A 26,163-nucleotide genomic window follows, 5' to 3' on the forward strand; every position below is an offset into this window, starting at 1 on the left:
AGGGTCTAGGCCCGAAACGTCAGCCTTCCTGCTCCTCTGATGCTGCTTGGCCCGCTGTGTTCATCCAGCTCTACACCTTGTTATCTCAGATTCTCCAGCATCTGCAGTTCCTGCTATCTCTGAAACACTTTTTCTTTATACAGTGACCCCTAGTACTAGATGCTTCCACTGATCACTTGTTCCAGATTCTTCCACAAAAGCAAACATCCTTTCACACCCATCCCATCAAAACCCCTCAGGATCTTGCACGTTTCAAGCAAGTCACACCTTACTCTTGGAAACTCCAACAGACTTAAACCGAGCACGTCCAATCTTTCCTCATTAAACAACACATCCATTCCAGGCAGTCTAATAAGCTTTCCTGAACGGACTCCAAGCATTATATCCTTCCTTAAATAAGGAGAATGCACATGGTCGTCCAGATGTGGTCTCTTCAATGCCCTATATGAATGAAGCATAACCTTCCCACTTTTGTATTTAATTCCCTGGGCAATCAACAATAACATTCTATCAGTATTTCTAATTACTTGCATACCAACCATTTGCAATTCATTCTTTATGATGCCCAAGTCCTTTTGTAAGTTCTCATCATTTAGATCATATGCTCATTTTCTTACCAAAATTGACAATTTCACATTTTCCCACATTATACTCCCCTTGTCAGATCTTTGCCCACTCACTTAAATTATTCCCATCACTCTGCAGCCTCAAATCCTCTTCGCAAATTACATTTTTACCTGTTTTGCTGACATCAGCAAATTTAACTACCATATCTTCAGCCCCTCTGTCAAATTTATATACATTGAACAAAAGAGGCACTAGCACTGATCCCAGTGACACACCACTCATACATCTGGCCATTCAAAACAGACCCATTTATGCGTACTATTTCCTGTTAACTAGCTAAGCTTCTATCCATGCTAATGACACCATGAGTTTTTACTTTCTACAATGACTGTTGCATATGTTACCTCATCAAATGTGAATGGGAGGACTGCATTTTTAGCATAAGTACAGGAAGATGCAGGGAAACGGCCTCTAGAAATTGAGATGGCAGTGGAGCGATGGTAATGTTACTTGACTAGTAATCCAAAAAGCCATGCTCTTGGGGCATAATCTCACCTCAGCAGTTGGTGGAATTCAAAATCAATTAACAAGTTATCTTGAAACTATCATGAATTGTCATAAAAATTGCCTTGTTTCAATAGTCTTTTAAGAAGAAAATCTGTCTCCCTTACTAAGTCTAGCCTCCAACTGTCTACAAATCCACAATAATAGTTAACTCTTAACTGCTCTCTGAAAAGGCCTATCAAGCCACATGAATTGGAAATAAATGCTGGCCTTACCTACATCTCACAAAAAACGACAAACAAAAAACTTGTGAAATGTAGGCTTCAGCCTCAGTTACTAGGTTGACTGACAAAGCAACCAAATTTTGCTAGGGAATGAAGGCAACTGCTTTTGTTTTACCAATTATGTATTAGAGGAAATTTCTGCTCGTTCAGTACTGCAAGCAGTGGGGCAAAAAAGAGAGAGTTTGAGAGAGGTGATCATGAGATAACATCAAATTGTAAACGTGGAATCGGATGTGTTTTTGGATGGAGTCACAGAGGACAGTACGCAGATAAGGAACAGAAGGTGGCAAGCTAAATCCTCCGGGACTCAAGAGGCAATGGTGCAGAAATTAAAACAGAAACTATAGCAGGTTATTCTCTGGCTCAACTGGGTAGATAAGAAAGGGAGAAGAGATGGGTAGAAATTGAAAAAAGCGTTGTCAATGTAGCATAAGCACTTGAAAAATACATGCAATAACAGTATTTTAACATACTCTATAAGTAAAGACAGGTTTAGCTGGAACAATGTGGATCCCCAGAAAAAAATAATTTTAATCTGGAGGAAGAGTTGTTAATGAAAAGGTTTGAGGTGAGAACAATTCAGCTAAGTGGAGGTGGAGCTGGTTATGACAACTGGTTGGGCTGCTGCTCAAAGTGGAAGGTTGTTTTAATGGGGCATTGGATAAAAAGGGAATGCACACTCTTATTTTAAAAAGCCTTGCGTCACATTGAACAATGGCTGCAACAGCCAAAGTTCCCCAAGACAGTTTTGCATTTATACAGAATATCTCATCACCTCAAAATCTCCTAAGCACTCACTGATTAGGCAGTCATGCAGCCAATGATTCAGACCATCGTAATCATTTTTTTGGAAAGCAAACAGTCATAGATACCACAAGCACATCCTTTGTCATAGACAACTGTGATACAGAACTAGGTTTTATTGATGTGACTGTAAAAGCTAAGACTTATATACACCAGCATTGATGTGTTTCTCTAAATTGCTGAGAGTCATATGTTTACAATGGCATTTTGTTGTATGAAATGACTAAACAATCTGTTGTTTCAGTGAAAGAACTTCACCCCAACATTTACATGATCCACTTTGAACAGACTGCAAGATTTATCCCCACCTGGAAGCAGATGAAGTTAATCTGTGTTTGCAACTATGGCTTTTATTTGCTGCTCAAATCTACTCTGATTCACCACATCCACCCCTGAGCTCTGATGCTCTTCCTGTCATCTTTACCACAGGAAGTTCTTCAAAAGATGTTCTGCTGACTTGTGAACAGAGAAAATGCTACTGAATATACAAGTTAGTTGTACACTTATCACACAGTCATTTCTCAATATGAAAATTGCTTTGTAGAATCAGAGGGCTCTAAGTGAAACTGCATACATAAGTCTGGGGTGATGCGGTTAATCTACTGTAAGGATCATATTTGGACATATCTCAAGCGCTAACCAAAACCAATGTATTACCGAAACATGCAACCACTAATAAAATTCCAGAAACTCCTACTGATTCATTATCATCAGAGCAAAAATGTTTGGACCATGACTTCAGACTGCTGCACACTGTATTCATTGTTCACAGGAAAGTATAACAAATGCTCAAGGACTTTTCTACAGTACTGAATTTCCGACAAACTTCCACATTAGTACCACCCTTTCATAGTGAACACCCTATACTACAATCAAAGAGTGGGAAACTATGAAGCTTAAAAAGTTGGCAATGGATTCAGTTACGTGTTCAACTCTGCCTATCGTTAAGTTGTAACCGTGCCTTCAGCAGTAACAAAACTTATTTCCAACAAATTTAAAGTTTGGCTTTTTAAAATCAAGATTTATACAGCAACGAAATACCACCAGATTTTAGATTGGAACAGCGGTGAAATCAAAGCTGTCGGCGGTGGTGTGAAATCCGAAAATATTAATACCCCAAAGCTTGATGTGATTGTAACAGCATCCCATCACAACTTCACTGGAGCCATAGGGGCGACACAGAGATAAGGTGGGGTGGGGGCGGATTTTGGCCACGTAACTGGACATGAAACAACTGACAACTACAAAGAGAGAGAGAGATGCAGACATGCAAAGTGGGAACTGACAAGACATTTCTCTCAATAGTTTTCATGGATCCATGCCGCCGTCTCTGAATGTGGTCCTATTTAGAGAGGGTGGTGTCCGGGGTGGGGTGTAGGTGGATGGAAGAGGAACAACCCTAGAGAGCCCCGCTTTATTTTTGTTTTGGGAGAAAGGGTTGGGGTAAATCAAGATGCTGTTGAAAAGCCAGGGAGTTGGGGTAGACAAGATTGACAGTGAACCCGGCTTCAGTGGAGCCGAGGAACGGGTCTCTTGTTCGCCGGTTCCCTCCCCTCACTCCTCGGGAGGGATGGAGCATCGATCTTTCGGGCGATTTCGGGGGTGGGGGAAAAGGGATGATGGCCGGCGCCGTTAATCCGGATCCGCCGATACGAACATGTCAAAGTTTCGCCTAAAAGAGGGCGATTTCCCCTCCCAGTATAAAGGAATATAAAATAAGAGGCCGCTCCCGGGGATTAGAAGCGGGCTGACGGTGAAGAGCCCGGAACGCCCCATTCACTCACTCACTCACGGAGACGGGCCGGGGGTGTGAAACGTTCCAGGCTGCCAGCGGGAAAGAAGGGATAGTGGGTCGGGTGGGGGGGAGGTGGCTTATTGTACGCTTTATCCTGACCGTCCGGCCCGGGCCCTCCCTCACCTGCCGGCGCCGTCCGTCGCCCAAGGGGGGTTCCGCCGCCTCGTGCACGTCCGTTACACTGAAGATCCCCAGGCCGCCAAGCCGCGAGCCCGCCATGGCGCCCGCGCGTGCACACTCAGGCTCTGGCACCGGAAGTGACGCGAGCCGGCGCACTGGGGACACGCCCATCCTACTCCTCTGCGCGTGTCCTCAGGTGGGAGCCTGCTGGTTGCAGTTTCACTGCTGTCTGCTCAAGGTACTCAACAGCCAGTGACTCCTCAAACTCAGTGTCCCTTCTTCTCTGCTCAATGCATTGAAACACCCAGAGTCTCCTCAGTCCTAGCATTTCTTCTCTGTGCTCAATGCATTGAAACATCCAGTGTCTCTTCAAACGCAGCATCCTTTCCTCTCTGCTCAATGCATTGAAACAGCTTCTGCATAATCTCAGTGTCCCTTGCTCTCTGCTGAATGCATTGAAACACCCAGTGTCTCCATAATGTTAGCATCCTTTCTCTCTGCTAAATGCATTGGAACACCTAATGACTACCCAATCTCAGCGTCCTTCCTGTCTGCTCAATGCTATGAAACACTCAGTGTCTCTTCAATCTCAGTGCCCTCCCTTCAGCTCAATTCATTTAAACACTTAGTGTTGCTGCTGTATTTCAATTTATTGAAATTTTGAACTGCCAGTATCTCCACAATCAATGAATCACCCTTCTGCTCAATTCATTCAAACTCAACCACAAATCCATAAGGATGTCCAAAAATTCTTAAACGTTATGACTTGTGGTCTGGCAAAAGCTCGCTGATTTGACTTTTAAAGATTTTTTTCCTCTACAAATGCTGCTTGACCTGCTGAGTAGTTCCAGTATTCTCTGGCAGTAGGAACTGCTGATGCTGGAGTCTGAGATAACAAGGTGTAGAGCTGGATGAACACAGCAGGCCAAGCAGCATCAGTGGAGCAGGAAAGCATTCTCTGTTTCCCTTTCATATTTCCAATATCTACATGCCATCACTCATTATTATTAGCCATTATATCTACTATTAGACACAGCACACCACCTATACCTTCTCAAAAGCCCCTCATGCACTGTGTTTCAATAAGCAGAATGTAGGGAAAAGCTAGGAGATTGGCATATAGCTAAAATGCTCAGAGAGACAGTACAGGGATAACAGACTGAATGGCTTATTTCTGCAATAGCATAATTGTGATTTTGCAGAGCTCGGCCAATAGCACAGACATAGAGCTTGTAGTCAGAACCTGAGTTACTATATCAGCATGCAACAGACATTGCATCTGTGTGCAAAGCCCCAGGCACTGTGATTTAAAGCACAGAGACATCACGACCACGGTCATAACATATGTATGCACAGACGTGTTATCAACGTTTAAAGCACTGAGATGAGCATTACAATTGAACTAACACATACGGACAGAACTCTAAACATCAACATTTGAAGCACAGGTCATAAAATAAAAAGTCACACTTAATTAGCTCCTTTAACAGTGAAGGGTCATAAGGCCTTTCACAAGAATGTTTTCAAACAAAACTTGACATGGAGCCTCAGAAGGACATAAGAAAGTAGATTAAGGGTTGTCTTTAAAAGGTAGAGAAGTTGAGAAAGAAAACTACAGAGCTAAGGGCCTATGGGCAGCTAAAAGTATAGCGGCCTATAACGGAAAATTAGGATGCTTTAAGATCTCATAGGTTTAGGCTAGAAATGGTTACAGAGATAGGGATAGGCAAAGCCATGGCAGAATGAAAATGAAAGTTTGAAAGGGGTAATGGCTCATTATTTAGAAAGACAATAAATAAAGGGGGTTATGGAGAAAAGACAGGAGAGCAGGACCAGCTGAGTTGTTGCAGAGAGGCAGAAAAGAAAGGATGGGCTGACTAGAACCATTCTAAAATTCTGTAAGATTTTCCAGGACCAGAAGCAAACATGGGTCAGTGAGAACAGGGGTGATAGGTTGGCAGGAATTGTTGAGAGCTAGAATAGAGCAGCAAAGCCTAATGAAGAGATTGCAATGCCACAAACACTCCAATTACACAGCCTTCCAATTGCAATGACACGTAGCTGACCCAGTAGCGAAAAAAATGTAAACAGGATAACACAGATACGGCACGCATGTACAAAGTTCAGGTACTCCAATTTAAATAACACAGATTATGCAATAAACCATAATTGCTGCTATTAAAAATATGGCATAACAGACGTTTACATGTAAAGTCTCCAACTTTATGCACACACGTAAGAATACAAAAGACACTGCATTACACTTGCGTAATACTTTTAACACGAAAAAATATTGCAAGGTAATTCAATGGTGAAAGAAGGAACTTGTGTCGAGCTTAAGAAAGTTTTTATAAGTGAGGAGAGAAGTAGAGCAGTTTGGGAAAGGAGTTCCAAAGAATAGAATTGAGGCAACTGAAATCAGTACTATTAAACCATTAAATCATTAAATGTAAATTGGGGTTGGGCGGGCAGGGAGAATGTAAAGGTAAAATAAGAGAGAAGAAAACAAACAAAGGCAGGAATTTCAACCAGCTCTAGTGTCAACCTGTGTCTGAACTGCTTCGGAAAGTAAAAACTGTGTGTGATTCATGAACTATTGCCTGGTTGATGAGTATTGCTCTATTAATTGATCCTCTTAATTTTTTCCATTCAAATTACTATCTGCCAATGTGTCAAGAAACCAAGTAAAGATTTGAGTGATTTACAGAATCTTAAACACGACAAAGGTAAATGGTTGGAAAATCCTCTGGGATCTGCTGTCTTCCACACTTGAATTGCTAACAGATACTATTTGCATGTGATGCTCCATCATGTGACTGCGATATTGCAAAATCTAACCAGCATCTTGTTCAATACCAAACAAAGTATTCAATTCATGTACAGGTCCTATCTTAAAAATTAATTTAATAATTAGATGCAAAATTTATGTCTCATTTCCTCCAGTAGCCCTGATGATATTGTCAACAGAGAGTAGAGTCAAACAGTCTACGAATGTCTTTTGATCTGGACTGTGTTTTTTTGACCGCAGCTAGGACAGTGAAAAGTGTTCAGCGGTTCGCTTCTACAGTATTTGACTCAGGAAAAAGTCAATCAAATAACTTCTTACCACTTACCTTCAAGCTAACCCAATAAGAAAGTAAGCACGGAAATTTTCCTTTTTTTTGTTTAAGCATGGGGAAAAGTGTATTAGGTGGTGACTAACATGCCTCCCCCACTGCTGACAAAACATATCCAGTCACCCACCAATCAGCTGATTAGTAACTGACAGGCAAACATGGGTGAGCCACTTGATGAAATTACAGGTTTTGACCTTGGTGTTCAGGTTTGCTAGAAGCTGTCAGCCAATCAGAGGCCAGCAGCTTTTGAGCTCTAAAATCCATCAGTCAAGACCAATTCCTCAGGGGATCCAGTGGCGAGGAGGTAAGTATTTTTGGTACTCTTCTCATGGGGTTGGGATTGAAGGGAGATCGGACTGGGGGTTTGTGGAGACCAAGTCAGAGGCCATCCTTGGACGAGAAAATTAAATGTTTAGGGCCGAAACTGTTCATCAGGACCAGCTGTACTTTTCCAGCTCCTCATTTATTAACTCTAGCTTCCAGAATCTGCAGTCCTTACTATCTCCAGAGGTCATCCTCTTGTCTCCAAACCACCCATCAAGAAAATACCTACATTGCTCACTTGCCAAGGAGACAGATGATGGGTATGGTGAGTTGGGTTCATTAAATGGCCATTAATTGACCTCTTGATTGATAAGGGGATCAAGGGTTATGGGGACAAGGCATGAAAATGGGGTTGAGAAACATATCAGCCATGATAGAGTGGTGGATCAGACTCAATGGGCTGAATAGCCTAATTCTGTTTCTATAACTTATGGTCTTATGGCCTTTTAAGGGTTTTACTAGTGGTGGTTTGAGGAGGTTGCCCTTAACTTTTCATTTAGAATTTAGTTAGTGAGGTGGTAAGAAGGGTTTCTCTCCAGGGCCAACTCACCCAATTATATCCTGTTCCTGCCATCTCCAGGGAGAAAAACATCTCACCTCATGAATACCAGACAGAAACACTTTTGATTCCACTGCACCGACCCCATGGGAGTTGAATGGCCTACCAGAAATCACTGTCTAGTCTTAGAGAAGAAGAATGGCAGTTTGGATGAAGTACTAGGTCATAATCGACAGCTATGGAATCATTTGCTGGCAGCATCAAAACCCACAGGAAATGTACCTCAAAGAAGTTTGCAAGATTTGGCCATGGGATGTCTTACTCCATTCAAGGTGCCATATAAATGGAGGATGTGGTTCAAGTGCTGAACTACACTGCTGTGATGAACCTGGTCATCTAGTGAGGTTTTGTTTAACTCCTTTAATCACTTTTGAATATTATGTTTCAGAATTTCAGCCTGACGATGGTGCTGAAGTGGTCATGGGTGTCATGTGTCCCACAAGATCAGTGTTTGCACTTTTTCCCTTCCCATATTGCATATTTATTGACTTATTTTCTCACTCATGAAATGAGGGCATTGCTGGCTAGGCCAGAATTTATTGCCCATCCCTAAGGGGGCAGTTAAGAGTCAACCACATTGCTGTGGGTTTGCATTCACATGTAGGTCAGACCAGCTGAAGATAGCAGATTTTCTTCCCTGAAGGACTTTAGTATTGAGAATCCTAAATTAAGTATGAAGTAGAAGGCAGTGGAAGAGGGATAGTGAAGTAGAAATCTACGAAAGGGAGAAGTTGAATTTTAGTTGAATAGGAGTGATTACTGAATAATTTTGAAAACTGAATGCAGCAAATGGAATAAGTGCAATGCTCTTGGAAAGAATCAATGCAGCTAGTGGTAATACTGTATTTCATTTAGTTAGAGCTAGCTCCTGAATTTATAGATTGAACAGCCCTATTCATTTAAGAAGATTTTCATTTTCATCACTAACTAATCTGACATTCTCATTATTATGGTAATCTCTGGAGTTCCACAAATCAGGGTTTGTTTTCTGTCCCATGCATAAACGTGGTCCTGTGCAGTGAGTGAAAATATCCTGGTACCTTGCAAAAATCATTTTATTTCAGAATTTTCCCAAACAAAGTCTGAGGACTTTTGGAAGCACAGACAGTACACTCGGATTCAGCCACAGATTATTTACTATACCTTACTTCTTGGAGGAAAATGGCTAAACAGCTAAACAAATTGTGCAAATTAAATTCCCATTTCCTTTACCTCCAAATAATGTAGTCCTGTGAAACCATATGAAACCAGGTGGTTTACCCTACAGAAATAATAGATATGATTATGTACAGATTTGCTCACTAGCCTGCTTTATTGTTTTCAATCATTCCTAGTCTAGTCAAACAAACTATGACATCATAAGTTAATTTCATAGTATACCCTTAATATCATTAGCAAATTAATGGCTTCACATAATATATTAGTGATTTATATAGAAAGTTTGGGTGAATTATCAATTATACTTGCAGAATGACAGCTCAAATTCATGACTAAATTGTAGCAGGCCTCTGCCTACCCTTCTCTCTATTAATACCTGTGTTAACCATAATCTCAAAGTTCACCGTCATGGTTTCTTCGCTATCTGAATGTTTCTGCGTTTCCAAACATTGCAAAGTGGACAGGTTGGATGTGACGGTAACAGTTTATTTTGCTTGCATTGCATTTTATAGTACTGTCAATAATGGTTTGTAGGCCTTAATGTTTTAGCAAATATTTATATTGTAATAATGCAAGAATCTTGAAGGCAAGTGAATTGCATTGTCCAGCACAGTTCTCCCTGCGTGCAGTATGAAAACCATAACTGATCTGGAGCACAGCCAAGCTCTTGCCACGATACGATAAACACAAAGACAAAACACTGGAGGGCATATGATAATTAGCATGGGTATCGCAAAGGTTGCACCAGAGTGGAAAATTAACAAAATGTGAGAGCTGCTAGTTTTTGACTCCTGCTTTTCCAATTAACACCACATTCTACTTTTAACATCAACTTTTCAACTTTGCTAGAGTCAAACTACAAGTAATCAACTACAATCAGTTCCCTCAAAAATATTAATAAACATCCTAAACTGTCTCCTTAATAGTTCCATCCAGTAAACAAGCTTTATCTTTCCCTCCTGCAATCACATGCCAACAATCATCATTTCCCAATTTCCACTAGTGCCTTTCTGTATTTACAGTACCTTTCAGTGATGTATGGTACCATGACTCATTCTGATATGTAAATACTAACTGAAAAACTACAGCTGATACATGTTAAATGAACTAACCACACAATGTGACTCACGGCCATCAGGAAAACCAAGACAGCACCGGCTACGGGATGCTGAAGGAGCCTATGAAAGAAATTTGTGGGGCACTCTCAAGAGTCACATAAAAGTCACTAAATAGAGTCATAGAGTCATACAGCACGGAAACAGACCCTTCAGTCCAACTTGTCCATGCTGACCAAGTTTCCCAAAATAAACTAGTCCCATTTGCCTGCATTTGACTTATATTCCTCTAAACTTTCCTATTCATGTACCTGCCCAAATGTCTTTTAAATGTTGTAACTGTATTTGCATGGACCACTCCCTCCAGCAGTTCATTGCACATATAAACCGCCCTCTGTCTAAGACAACTGCCCCACAGGTTCCTTTTGAATCTTTCTCCTCTCGCCTTAGACCTATGCCCTCTAGTTTTGAACTTCCGTACACTAGGGAAAAGACCTTTGCTATTCACCTCATCTATGCCCCTCATGATTTTATAATCCTCTGTAAGGTCACCCGGCAACCTCCTGCTATTAGAGATATTTCACAGGACTGGATTCAAGCAAGCAACCAGCTGAATATTTCAAGAAGGGGACAAATCTGAGCCATTAATCAACATCAATAAGAGAAAAACTTTTCAACTCTTGGCAACTTTCCTATCCTTGGAATACGGCAGAGTGTTCTATAACTAAGAAGAACTTTTGAAGTGCCAATACTGTAAGAAAACAAGGCAGTTGTTCAGACCATCATAGGAACTTTCCTACTCACTACCAAATGGCAGCATAGAGTCTTTTATAACCACATTGGAAAGGGTTAACATTTCATCTAAATGAATAGAAATAGTCATTTTGAACTAAAGAACCTGATTGTTGCTGAAAAAAGACAAACATTGCTATAAGCTTTGCATTTGACATTGATCAGGACATTTCACAAGAGTACCAATTCAAGGGGAAAACCGATATATATATTGCATGAAAAGACCATGCTGGTTGCTCAACACTTTTGACTTAATATCTCTTGCAAGAGAAGGGAGACTTAACCTGCCTTCATATTCCTGACTAGTATCTGGTCAACTCTGATCAACATTGGCATGGACGTGAGCACTTATGTCTTCGTGTGATGAAGAAAACAACAGTTTGATAGTTCTCTTTCGATTGAATAAATCATTGTTATTCCTTGTCCTGTCTTAAAGTACTTTGATGTTTATATTCAAATCCCAGGTGATTGATATTCAGAGACTGATGACCTCCACTCACTGTAAATACAGATATTAATAAGATGACAAAGAATCAAACAGGAGCTGATGGGACCCAACAAAAGTTTAGGTCACTGCCAAATTCTTCACATTAAGGAGTGTCATTAACAACAGGCGTGCTCTCACAATACAAACATTCAACAGTACAGAAAGGACCTTTGAATCATAGAATCTCTACAATGTGGAAACAGGCCCTTTGGCCAACAAGTCCATACTGACCCTTGGAACATTCCACCCTGACCCATCCCCTCTAACCCACCTAATCTACACATCCCTGAACACTATGGGCAATTTAGCATGGCCAATCCACCTAGCCTGCACATCTTTGGAGTGTGGGAGGAAACCGGAGCACCCGGACGAAACCCACGCAGACACGAGGAGAATGTGCAAACTCCACACAGACAGTCGCCTGAGGATGGAATCGAATCTGGGTCCCTGGCGCTGTGAGGCAGCAGCGCTAACCACTGAGCTACCGTGCTGCCCGAGAGGAACTTGAAGACATCATTGTTGGTGGAACAGTACCCCAGTTTTATTCACTCTCTTAATGGTTTGAGAAATAAGAAAATGAAATGAAAGACAAAAGTGAAAGCAAACAATATAGAATGTAGAACCCTTTTGTTACCAAGTTAAATCTATTGAAATATTTTAGAAAATTTTCCATTTACAAGAGTTTGAGAATTACATGTGAATTATTTGATAGCGTCCATCACAATAATAGGAACCAAGTAAGTGTTGAATGCTGGCAATCTGTCTGTTAACATCCAAAAGCAGACAAAAAGTGTGTAACCACCTGAAATTTTATCACAACGAGGATAAGAATGCTGACACAGCAAATAAAACCTCCTTCTTTTCATCTTTTGACTTTCTTCTCAATTTTTACTTGTTTTAAAATATCAGAAAAATCTGTGTAGACATAATTTTTTATGGTTACTTAAATATAAACTTTTCTTCTTGTTACAAATGCTCACTGGTTTGCTGTTTACTTCCATCATCATCTATTATTTCAGATTGCTAACATTTTTCTTTTTTTTCCTTTTAATGTTCTTGTTTTGCCTGGGTACTTTCTGACTGAACAAAAGAAAAACTATAGCTTTCTTGGAGGAGAAAGGTGCAGACTTTAACAAGATTGACTTTTACTTGCTGTCAGCAGGTATAGGTACTGCTGACCCATCAGGTGGCATGCTGGGCAGGCCTAGATTGCACATTACTCTACCCTCCCCAGTGTATTTCTTGGCATTGTTTGCTCTATTTCCCTTGTTACAGCATACAAAATAAGACAGATGATATTAAGAATAAATAGTTTCTCAATGGAAACAGTAAAACAGACACCAAGCTTTACTGTTGATCAACCTCCTATCCAGCAGTAATAGTCAAGATCCATTGCTCCACATTTTACTCTCTGATGCACATCCCATCCCACATCCCACTTTCTTAATCTAGGCCTTCCTCTTCCCTGGCAGTAAATAATATGGGATTGGTTCTGTTGCCAGATGTTCCCTTTCATCCCTCACCCAAATAGCTATCATTTTCTGTTTCCTGTTCTAATATGCAACACATCTATTTGCACTGAAAGCTGTTGACCATTCCTAGGCTATTTGCCTTAATTATTTCTGATCTTTGTGTCTGCTGTTCATAGATTTGACAGCTGCACATGCTTGTGTAAGCACAGATAGTGAGTTACAGTGGGGCTGCTGGAGTACAGGGATGTACCAGAACCTGATTGTGTCCTCATTTAGCATGTACAAACATACATTTGTAAAAGAAATCATTAGATAGGAGTAGGAAGAGAAACTGGTATTTCTCATTAGCTCAGGCATGCTGAGATGAAATATAGTGACCTATTGCGACAGTAGCCAAGATCGGCCAATTCAGCACATGATAACGATTTGAGAACAGCCCTTCTAATCTGCATGGTTTAGTACCATTCTACACAATGGGGCATTACTTCCATGACTCCCATTGACTGCTTTGTCACTCTACTAACCCTATCCAAAATATTAGGGATAGCACCTTTTTAATATGCAGCATATGGATCTATCAGGGTGGTGACAGGCATATATCCGACTTTGCCATTGTTAGAAAGAGCCAAAGACCCATTATAGCCTAAGATTAAATAGTAAAACATTTATAACTATTCACAGGGAACAAAGAACTACCACACTGTGAAGGTCACTTTTCTCTGCTTAATTTCTTGGGTTTACAAAAATCTCAGAACTGAAAGCACAGGCAGAATTATGCAAACTTAAGCAGACAGCATGACCATTTGTAAATTGGGAACATGAATGATGAAGGAGGGAATTTTCTGTGGATGTTACTACCATAACATTAACATTACACTACTATCTCCCCCTTCTGTTGAAACTGCTGAGGTATCTGAGGACCTGCACAGATCTTAGCTGGAAAGTTGAGGACATTCAACAAAGTAGGCATCATGAAAGTGGTTGATGAAGTTGGCAGCAGGGAAGCCATAAGAGAAGTGACTTGAGAAGCATCTTACCTGGCCATGGCTAGAGCTCTTCATTTTCATTAAGCATAAGAATAATACCACATTTCAGGGACTTCTAAGTCACTGCACTCATCCGAAAACCTGAGGTGGGAAATTTTCCTGACACAACCCCCCCCAACCTCTTCCTAAATATCTGCAATCAGCAGTCATGAGATCCGCTAAGTATAAAGGGGGAATCTGGAATATATTCCTGGTGTAGAATGGGAGTACCCCTGAAAAAACTTCCAAAATAGTGTAGAATGGAAAGGGAGGAGATGTTGTGAAATTTAAGAAGGCACATCACACCTTGTAGTGAACTTTCCAAGGACAGATGCAGGGATGGATGCCTGGAAGGTCCATGTTCTGCCTCAAATTAAGACTAAAAATGAGGAACGATTTCCTCACTCAGAGGTTGCTGAAGCTCTGGAACTCTTTCCCTCATGTGGAAGCTCAATCACTGAAAAAGTTAAAGAGGAAATTGGTAGTTTTTTTGGGATTAATAACTGAAAAGGAGAAGGAATTAGCACAGGAAGGTAGCGCTGACATAGATGATCAGCCATGATCTAATTGAATGGTGAAACAAGTTCAATGGACTGAGTGGCTTACTTCTGTTCCTATGTTCCTAGCCCTCGACAAACTTTATAGCACCCTCTCATTCTATAAGATATTCAGAATTCGCAATTCAATTGGGAAATTTTATCCGCATCCATATTTCCTGCTCACTAATCTGGTCCACTTAGTACCTGACTGAAAGGGCACAACCATTTCTCACACCCTTGAGTCAGTAAATTCAGCTGCAATTCTTTTGTGTGCAAGAAACTGTAGACAGCATTTAACAGCGTTATATCTATGTGATGTGACAGCTGTTTTTCCACACCAGGGAGAAATAACTGTTTCACATTTCAGCCTCAGATAGATAGTGAACGAAATTCTTAAAATGCAGACTTATTTTTTCCCGCCATTATTAATTCAATTCACACAAGTACTGAGAAGCCTCATGTAAGTAAATGATCTACGAATACATATTGTGCATATTATGTCACATCACAAAAATGATCAAATCTACATAACAACACCACGGCTGCACATTTCAGTATGCAAGTCTCGAATACTTAACTAAATGAGCTCTATGCAAATACAATACAGTGCTGCCAAATGCTGTTTAAGATATGTACTCTTCAATTTCCTGACCATTATTTGGACTTAACAGAGAATAGATCCAATCTTTTTACCACATACCTCTGATCCTATTTTGAGATGTAAGAAGTTTGTACATAAATAAAATGCTTCATCAAATAAATGTCTCAGTTCATTCTGTTGTTCAGTTGTCTGGTCTGTCACTTGACTGATACCAGATACCCCCACTGGTTTCCCAGAATCTAGTCTTAATCATTGCCAATTTTGTGCTATTACAACCCAGAATCTGGCAACAACCCCAATCTCCTTATTCTGCTCTATAGAACGTTATCTGGCAGCAATCCAAATATGAACAAATAGAGAGTAGTACATCACACTGGAACTCGGAGACAAAGAACAGATCAAAGATGAATTTAACTTCCTATTGTAAATGTTAAATACTGTATATGCATTTATTGCCGATAACTGCTTCTGTGGTTTTGTCTTGCTTCTGTTCTCACTATGAGACTGTTCTGTTTTGTTAACCTCAGCAGCAATACTTCGAGTAAAGACTTATTCATTCTGTTCCATTGTTCAAATGCCCATAACTTGTGAGATGGAAAGGAAGAAATTTTATGCAGATTCAGAATAAAAATTTGAGCTTCATTACAAACAAAATTCATAAATTTACCTCTTGAGTGTAAATGGGACAAAATCGTCTGTGCACCTGGAGCATTCTTTTCTATTTAGAATTATTTTTATTTCATCATCTTATAAATTTAATTAGCTGCAACCATCACAGAATAAGTCTGTGAATCTCATTAGTGCCTTTCCTCCAGTGACTGAAAACATGCAAAATCTGATTGCAGACAATACTGTTTCCATAGCACCGAGATTATACATATGGTCTATTCTAGTCAAACCCTGTGGCATGTTGATTCCTGCGGAGAAGCCTCACTGATAGAATAAATTACATATGCACACAAAGAAACAACCAAATAAGTACAGTCAATAGCCAAAAAAAGCAACAAGATTGTAAAGCCTGGATGCTACAAAAAAGGAGGAAAATAGCATGAGAAATTTGCAACAAGGAGAGATATGTCATTAGATCTTTCTTTGTTCACACATTATTTGCTTTAAAGTGCTTTACATAAGTCAAGGTACCTTGCAAGCAAGCACATATTCCAGTGATATGAATGAAAATCAATGGCTCTGGGCAACATTTTTCTTGGCTTAGGGTATTTCTGGTATTGCTACTATATGATTAGGAGATGACAGATACACCTTGAGCATTCAAATGTTGTTACAGCTGTTTATTCAGTGTCGATTGTGAAAACACTGGGCAAATTTAATGACAGTCACTTTTTTAAAAATTGCCTTTGCATTGTGCTTGTGATATTCACCTTTTAAGTATGTCTTATATCTATTTTCTTAGTTTTAAATGACAATAATATCTTTGCTAAGAAGACCAAAACTGCAAAACAACACTCCAGGCACATTCTAAACAATGTCCTATACAATTGAACAACGTCTTCACTACTCCTACACTCAAATCGTTTCACTATAAAGGCTATCCTTCTATTTGCCTTCCTAACAGTTTACTGCACATGCATGTTAGTCTTCAGTGACTTATTGACAAAGGACACTTTGTGTCCTTTGCACATTTACACATTCCAATCTTTTACCATTTAAAACAAAACTCCGCAAATCTGTTCCTCCTGCCAAAGTGGATAACCTCACATTTTTCTCAAGTATATTCCATCTGCCATGTTCTTGCCCATTCACAAAGCCTGTCCAAAACCTCCTGAAGCCACTGTACACTACCTTCACTACACACTTTCCCACTCAGCTTTGCGTCAATCTCAAATTTGGAATATTACATTTGGTCCCCAGCCCCAAATCATCACACACATTGTGAGTAACTGGGGCCCAAGTACTGATCCTTGCACTACCCCATGAGCCACAACCTGTCAATGCAAGCATGATCCATTTATTCCTAATTTCTGTTTTCTGACTGTTAGCCAATCAGTAATCCATGCCGAGACATTATTTCCTATCCCATACGGGGGACTTAATCAAAAACCTTTCGAAAATCAAAAGAATCCATCAGCTCTATTTTATAGATATTGTTAAGAACATCTTCAAAAGCCTCCGACAAGTTCATCAAATGCAATTTCCTATTTGCGATTCCATGTTGACTATTTGTATTTACACTCCTCAGATCAGCACAAATGCAAGCCACTGCTTGAAATATTTCTGAATCAATCTGTTTGGAGTTGTCAGTACACAATTTTGGAGCAGGTGGGAACATTACCACTGCATTGCCAAAGCCTAAAAATAAATACTTTGATCGCTCTGTTCAGATATATTATGATGTTCCTTTACAGCAGGTGAGAACAGAATCTGGATCCTTTGTTTCAAAGACAGGAACACTATCAATGCGCTAATGTGCTAAATTTCTGGCCACAGTCATAATGTCAAGGGAAGCCACAGAACGGAGGTTTTTCACTTCGCAGAGTAAGCATCACCAGGTTAATCACATTGGCTTGTTTATACCTTTAAATAAGATCAAGAGTGATATTTGGGAAGAAAATCATCTGTGTACCACTTCAACTGGAGAGCTGTGTGATAAATGACAAGCTGGTCTTGATCCGGCCATGTGAAAGTATGTATAAGCAACCAGTTTGATTTTTCTCCACACTGGGAAGCTTTTAAACACAGCACAGACAGATTTGCACTCTTCACACAGAAACTAAACTTAGAGGAAAATGGATTATGGCTTCTCACAGCATTTTGCACATTGGGTTTTAAATCAATATGAATCCATTAAGACCTTTCGTACAAAGCAATCAATTGAGTGAAAACTGCTAATACAATGTTCTTTATGTAAGTTGATTACCATTTCACAGTATTAATTTTTCAAGAAACTTGTCTCAAAAGATTATTTCATCTCATCTTTCTGCATCATAGCAGCAAGTTACATAAATTTAAAATCAAACTATGGCCACAGTTTGCTCTAGGAGGTGATTTTATATGTTTCAAAACGTGCCTAAGTTTAAGGAATATAGAACTAGGAAATAAATATACTTAGAAGTAAATAGTCTTCCTCAAGATATTCAGTATAAAGACCATGAATTTCATTTTCCAGAAACTGAAATGGGTTGCAAACAAGGAAAGATTCATATTCATTGACAGAGAGAAGATTTTACAATCTGTACACAATCTTACTCTGGAAGTGAATTTCTATTGGAAGTTTGGTGGGAGGTGGGAGGCAAATTTCCATAAATGCTCCTGCACTTCTACCAATTGCAGCGGAGAAGGAAGGAGAACATTGCTAAATTAATTACTCATTTGGAGAGCTAGCACTGATATGAAGGACAAAATAGTTTCTGCACTGTAACAATTTTGTGATTTTGTTATCATGTAGGTCACTGTTTAGAAACTTTAAAAAAGGCTTAAATTTTGGGGGCTTTAGTACTGGTATGAATTGCAGTGAAAAACTATTGATACTCCACAGAAATTCATCACTTACATTACCATCCTGAAGCAGAAAAGGTGTGGCAGTTAACAGCTGAAGTGAAATAATGTACTTTCATAGATTACAATGGAATCCCTACAATGCAGAAACAGGCCATTTGGACCAACAAGTCCACACTAACTCTCCAAAGACCATCTCACCCAGACTCATGCCCTAAGCTATCCCTGTATTTCCTATGGCTAATCCACTTAACCTACACATACCAGGCCAGTACAGGCAATTTAGTGTGGCCAATCCACCTAACCTACACATCTTTGGACTGTGGGAGGAAACCAGATCTCCCAGAGGGGCCCATGCAGACATGGGGAGAATGTGTAAACTCCACACAGACAGTTGCCCCAAGGCTGGAATTGAACCTGGGTCCTTGGTGCTGTGAGGCAGCAGTGCTAAACACTGAGCCACCATACTGCCCCACAGAAGGAGAGTTCTTTGTGGTAAACTCAGCCGGTGATGGGAATTGAACCCATGTTGTTGCAATCCACTGCTTTGCAAACCAACTGTCCAATGAACTCAGCTAAACTGACCCTTTCAGAAATTGTTTAAAGTCTTTGCTACATACATGACTCAAATCAATCAGCTCTTATTGTTATTGCGATTACTTCTGAAGTGTACATTAGCGAAACAACTTTACACAGACTAAATCTGAAAACAGCTTTCAAAGCATTAACCAAGTGCACAGATGGCCTGGTTGTATAAGATGATTAACAGTAATCACGACAATATTGTTGAAATCAATCTGATTGTTATTTTCTGCTTGCATTCACACAAAAGCCATGTGCACTAAATAACTTTTCCTGACAAAAATACTTTACTGGTAAATTAATTGCCTTGATAACTTGCTTTTGCTTTTAGTTTATTTTATTCTTGTTGTAAGCCACGTTTTCAAACAAATTAGAAATAGTAATCTAATTACCTATTACTTCTATGCATTAGATGAATTCCCATCAGTTTACTTCAAGGTTCTAAACATGTTCCTGGAAAGTGCCATTGACCTGGACTTTATATAATACAGTACAATACTGCACAGGAACAGGTCCGTCAGCCCACCAAGCCTGCACTGATTCCTAGTCCTTATTTCGACTCACCACATACTGCCCATGCGTGGTACCTATCCCTCTGTTCGCCTCACTTTCCCATGTCTATCAAGATATGCCTTAAACTTTGCTAATGTGCCTGCTTCCACCACCTTCACTGGCAGTGCGTTCCAGACACCTACCACTCTCTGTGCGAAAAACTTTCCCCCTCTCACCTTGAACATCTATCAGGTCACCCCCTCAGCCTCCAGCTTTCTACTGTAAACAATCCGAGTTTATCCAGCCTCTCCTTATAACTAAAACCCTCCAGACCAGGTAACATCCTGGTAAACCTTCTCTGCACTCTCTCCAAAGCATCTGCATCCTAATGGTTATGTGATGACTCGCACAAATTATTGAAATTTTGATTATTTTGATTTAAGGTTTCCCCATACAGATCATAACAATATTGACAGAGTTGAAGATCTTGCCACAAACATTATACGAATTCTGCAAAACAGAATCCTGCATGGTGTGGTGGCTGATTTTAATAACATAGGTTGGGCATTGTAATCTTGTTCAACACCTTCTACATTACCCATCATCTAGCAAGAAGCAGCTGCTCAGAAACTTTGGCAACCATACGGAAATGGATAGTGCATAAATGAAAGCAGGAATCTTTGAAATAAAAACAAAGTGCTGGAAACCTCAGTAGGTTCAGCAGCATCTGTGGAGAGAGAGACAGATTTAACGGCTCAGTTCAAAATGACTCTTCTTTGGAACAGAAGAGATGGTGCTTGGTTTTATACTGTAGACAAACGCAGTGAGGAGCAAGTGGAACAGAAGGGAAGGTTAAGGGAGGATACAGAGGGTGAGGAAGAAAAGGGATTACAGGTGTCAGGGAACAAGGGATTGCTATTAGTTGTAGAGAGAAGGGATTGGCCCAGAGTAGGAATTCTGGAAATGATGGAGGAATGGTCCTTTTGGAAAGCTGACAAAAGAGGGAAGGAAAAAATGCATTTGGTCACGGCATCATGCAGTAGGAGGTGGAAATGACAGAGAATGATCCTTTGAATGCAGAGGCTGCTGGGGTGCAAAATGAGGACAAGGGGAACACTATCATGGTGGAACACTATCATCTCCTTCCTGGGGGTAAGGAGAAAAGAATGATGCTAGAAGTGCAGGAAATAGATCAAGAACAGCTGACAGCTCTGTCTACGTCCATCATCCAGTAATACACCATGTTCTTTGCAGCTTTCAATACATCATTGATGACAATGAGCATCTCGCCTAGATCTTCTCTACGCCTCTACTTCTCGTCTTCAAACAACTGCCAAATCTTAAACAGACCATTGTTTGCAGCAAATTACCTAGCCTTCAGGACAACATCGACCACAATGCCACACGACCCTGTCATGACAACCTCTACAAGGCATGTCAGATCAGCAACACGGACACTACCATCACACATGGGAACACCACCCACTATGTGCATGGCAGATACTCAGCCAATGTTGTCTATCTCATACTACAGGCAAGGATGCCCCAAGGCATGGTATATTGGCAAAACCGTGCAGAGGCTGTGACAACGGATGAATGGACACTGCGCAACAATCGCCAGACAGACAGGGAGGGAACAATTTGGCGATAAAGGACATTTGGCCTCGATCTTCAGGTAAACGTCATCCAAGGCAGACTTTGGTATCCATGGAGACAGCCTCAAACCAGATCTTGGGTTCATGTCGCACTACAGGTGACTCCACCACACTATACACTCTCTCTCTCTCTCACTCACACACACACAAACACACACACACACACACACACATTCCCTCTTCTCTCACACACACACGCGCACGCCACACACACATTTAAAAATCTATGGGGTGAACTTGCATTTGCAGATTTGTAATTGCAGATACATTTTATTTTGTTCAAAAATGACACAATTTGTAGACAGCCAATGTGGCATTTTATAAATTTCTACTTTGGAAATAAAACCAGTCTGACTCCAAGTTGATACACAGCCAGATTCTAAACAAGGCCTCACACCTAAAATGCATTGTGTGACCTGAAATGTCACCTCTGGCATACTGAAGGAAAGGGAACTGATAAAACCTTTAGTTATCTCGGGGCATGACTTGTTAAAAATTATGGAATTTGCATATTAATCCTTTCTAACTGATTAAAAATTTAGTAACCATCTTAGGTTTGTTCAACACATTCACATCAGTTGTATGACCCTTTGATCTTTTGCTTAGAAATTCTGTGTCTGATGCCATATCTCTCACTGACACCTGAAGAAGGACCGAGACTCAGAAAGCTTGTGTCTTCAAAGAAACTTGTTGGACTATAACCCAGTGTTGCGTGATTTTTGACCCAGCTCTATCTACCACAGTGAGGGGAATCCCCAGTTGTTGAAGAAGGATATTTTAGGTGTACCATTGTGGAACGTAACATTACCAGAAAACAGGTATTCGAGGCGGAGAAACTGGAAGAAAGGAATGGAGTTCTTAGAGGATGCAGGAGGTGAGCAAGCATAGTCAAGGTATCTGTGAGAGTTGGGTTTGTAATGAATATTAGTAGACAGCCTGTCACCAGAGATAGAAACAGAGGAGTGAAGGAAGGGAAAAGGGAAGAGTCTGAGATGAATCAGACGAAGGTGAGTGAAGGATGGAAGTTGGAAGTAAAATTGATTAATCTTTTCCAATCCCAGGTGACAGCAGGAAGCAGCACCAACACAGTCATCAAAACACCACAAAAAAAAGTGTGAGAAGGAGCCTGATTCAGACTAGGAGGAATATTCCACAAACCTCACAAAATGGCAGGTATACCTAGGGCCTGTATGAATACTCATTGCCACATAATTATTTGATGGAAGTGAAAGAACTGAGAGAAGAAAGATCGGAACTCCCCTGGAAAATATAGATTGGGATGGATTTCGCAAAATTGAACTGGAATGGTTTAACGAAAACTGTATCAAAACACTGTTGTATACTGCAAGTGTCAAAATGATATTTATAAATTGCTCAAGCTTCCCACTGCCAGTCTTATGTTACTCTCTGTGTAATCCTTTACCAAAATGTCATTAGAATTATTCTCTTACTTGATTTATTTCCAATGTAAGTTTTTACAATATTAACTGATTTATATTGAATGTATGCAGCATTTTAATTTAAATATAATGATAAAATCTGTATATGTAGTCAGGACTAATTCTGGCATCCTCCCCTAGTGTTTTGAAATTGGAATAATTTATTATTATAATTCACAGTGCTGCTCGATTAATCAACTGTCATTTGTTGTTGTTTTTACTAATACTTGAAAGTATCCAGGCTTTGAAGAACAATCTGTGTAGGAAATATTAAACTTCCCTCTGTTCTGCAGAAGTTTGATATCTGTTCACTGATTGTTTTGGTGTTGAGCACTTACATTATAAGATCAGAGGATCGGATTGTGGGAGTGGCAGATATTAGAACAATAGAACAAACTTTAATCTTTGACGGGCCAAATTACATAATCGTATCAGAGATAGTAGGAACTGCAGATGCTGGAGAATCTGAGATAACAAAGTGTAGAGCTGGATGAACGCAGCAGGCCAAGCAGCATCATAGGAGCAGGAAGGCTGACGTTTGGGTCTAGGCCTGAAACGTCAGCCTTCCTGCTCCTGTGATGCTGCTTGGTCTGCTGTGTTCATCCAGCTCTACACCTTGTTATCTTACATAATCGTATCTATGTTTTATCTTCAGACCATAAGATATAGAAGCAGAAGTAGGCCTTATTATCCGTGTAAAGTCTTATTAAACTCCCCTCAGGATTCTAAAAACCTGTGCAAGTTTTCTTTCACATACTCTTCAGAAATCATGTAATATAGATTTACAAAGTCACAATGGAGAACAGTTTGTACTTTATGAAGAGCATTGGATTAGATATGAAGGTGCACAACTTCACTGACACTCTTGTGTGGTGAATATGTTTGCAGACTGAATTATATTCTTAATGGGTCCGTGATTAAAATATTTCTGAAATGGGAATCAAAGTAGCCTTCCTATATTGATTGTTGTGCAGAAATGTTCCTGCAGCATTGAATGTGGATTACAGCTCTCATTTTCCTAAGTTTCTGGAGGAAGGTGTGGAAGAGAACAAGCAAGCAAATTCTGGAAAATAGATAAAGGTAAAATATCGCAGATGCTGAAAATATGGAATAAAAACAGAAAGTGCTGGAAAAACTCAGAAGGTCTGACAACATCTGTAGAGAGAGAAACTAAGGCAATGTGTCAAGTCCAATATGAATTCTTTAGAAACAAACTTTCCGGCACTTTTTGTTTCGAAAGCAGATGTTAGGTTGGTTTGCCAATGAGTTCCCTCCTCTGGAGGCAGGATGGGTCTGAAGCCAGGAATCAGCACGTCCACAACAGGACAAGGACTAACCACATTCAGTTTTCACTCCATACTGCAGCTTTGTCAGTGTCTTGTGGGTTTTCCATTGTGTCAGTGACTCCTTAGATACTGAGGCAGTTCTTGTCCAAATGCAGCAGGACCTAGACAATATCCAGGCTTGGGCTGACAAGTGGCATGTAACATTTGCATCACACAAATGCCAGGCAAAGATCACCTCCAGTAAGAGACAATTCAATGATCACCCTTTGATATTCAATGGTGTTATCATCACTAAATCTCCTGTTATCAACATTCCAGGGGGTTATCATTGACCAGAAACTCAACTAGACTTGTTACATAAACACTGGCTACAAGAGCAGATCAGATGTTAGGAATACAGTGGCGAGTAACTTACCTCCTGACTCCCCAAAGCCTATTCACCATCTACAAGGCAGAAGTACAATGGAATACTCCCCATTTGCTCGGATAGGTGCAGTAACAACAACACTCAAGAAGCTTGATCCCATCCAGGACAAGGCAGCCTGCTTGACTGCCATCACATCCACAAATATCCAATGTGTGTATGGCCGGTGCTCAGTAGCAGCAGTAGCAGCTAATAGATACATTGCAGAAATTCACCATAGATCCTTAGACTACACTTTCCAACTGCCGTTTCCTTTAGCGTCACCAGGTCAAACTCCTGGAATTTCCTCCCTTACAGCATTGCGGCCTTACCTATATAGCACGTGGACTGTAGTAGTTCAAGAAGGTAGCTCACGACTACCTTCTCAAGAGCAGCAAGGGGCAGGTAATAAATGCAGAGCAGCCAGCCTCATGATTGAATGAGAAAAGCACCCCTACAAGTAAGGGGAGACAATTTCACAGCAAATTGGCAGCAGCTCAAGGGAAGGACTTCCTTTCCCTGAGGGGTAGAAGTTCTAATCGCATCTGTTAAGGCTGACCACCCCAGTACTGCATCTCCACAATCCCACCACACCAACCCTTCACCACACCCCTACATCCAATGAGCCACCACCATGTCCTCCAACTCCACTAATCCACCCCACCTCACCTGCCCACCTTTTATTTTCCTTCCCATGGTGGCAACAATCATCCACAGTTTCAACCTCCTAAAGCTGTCATGAAAGTTGTTTCTTTTCTAGAGGCTGCCAGATTTCTTTGTGAAATCTACCTAGGCTGTCACTCCTTTCCCTCAGGCCATCACAACATACCCTTTATTTGTCATCCAAATTGTTCAATTACAAAAGGGGAAATACACAGTAATATAAACAGGGAGGAGGACTGGTTATTTTGAAGCACTTAGACTTCATAGATCAGTGAGTAAATTGCATAGTATGGTGTGGCATTTAGCCAAATAGTGTGGGAAAGAACTTAATCAAATAGACTAGGCTTACTGACTGATCGGTATCGATTACAAGTATTCACACACGCATACTTCTCAACAGGTCACTGCCAGAATGCATTGGAGAGCAGGAATTGAATTCGAGTTGAATTTTCCCTTTCCCAGTTCAAGAAAAAGCAAAATGTCCTGCAAATTTTATCCGAGAAATTCTCAAAGTATCTTACCGGATGACACCACCATCATTGTCAGAATTGAAAAGAATTTTCCAACTACAATGAAAAGCAGGCTGTTTTTGATGTGGACTGTAACTGCTGCCTCCAGAATACTCTGCAGGCTTTTTATCAGTGACAAGACACTATCTTTCTCTCGGACTACTTAAGATGCAACAACTTCCAACATTCACTAGCAAATGTCAATAACTTAATACTGTATGCTTAAAGTGCATTTTAAATATTGTAAAATGACTTTGAAAACTTCAAAAGAAGTAGGTAAATCTTTTTGCTGGTATAATTCAGTACATGTGTGTATCATTTCATTGAAAGTGTCATGAACTTCATTAGAGATAGTAGGAACTGCAGATGCTGGAAAATCTGAGATAACAAGGTGTAGAGCTGGATGAACACAGCAGGCCAAGCAGCATCAGAGGAGTAGGAAGGCTGACGTTTCGGGCCTAGACGCTTCTTCAGAAAAT

General features: G+C 40.3%; 1 protein-coding gene across 5 annotated transcripts in view; it reads right to left on the bottom strand.

Annotated features, from left to right (window-relative positions):
* Positions 1 to 26,163, bottom strand: part of LOC109934040 (disks large-associated protein 4-like) — a 195,392-nt gene that overhangs the window by 39,676 nt on the left and 129,553 nt on the right. For 2 of the 5 annotated variants that reach the window (XM_020532899.2, XM_048608424.1), the window contains exon 1: positions 4,078 to 4,196. The exons of 2 other annotated variants lie outside the window; for them this stretch is intronic. Coding sequence is in view for 1 of the 3 variants with exons in the window: in XM_048608423.1 (XP_048464380.1) it covers position 3,944 (1 nt within the window). In the remaining 2 variants the exon portion in view is untranslated. Of the gene's footprint in view, positions 1 to 3,943; positions 4,000 to 4,077; positions 4,197 to 26,163 lie in introns of those variants that run through there. One more of the 5 variants, XM_048608423.1, reaches the window with a different exon arrangement.

The sequence above is a fragment of the Rhincodon typus genome, chromosome 19 (genome assembly GCF_021869965.1).
Source record: "Rhincodon typus isolate 14 chromosome 19, sRhiTyp1.1, whole genome shotgun sequence".
NCBI lineage: Eukaryota > Metazoa > Chordata > Chondrichthyes > Orectolobiformes > Rhincodontidae > Rhincodon > Rhincodon typus.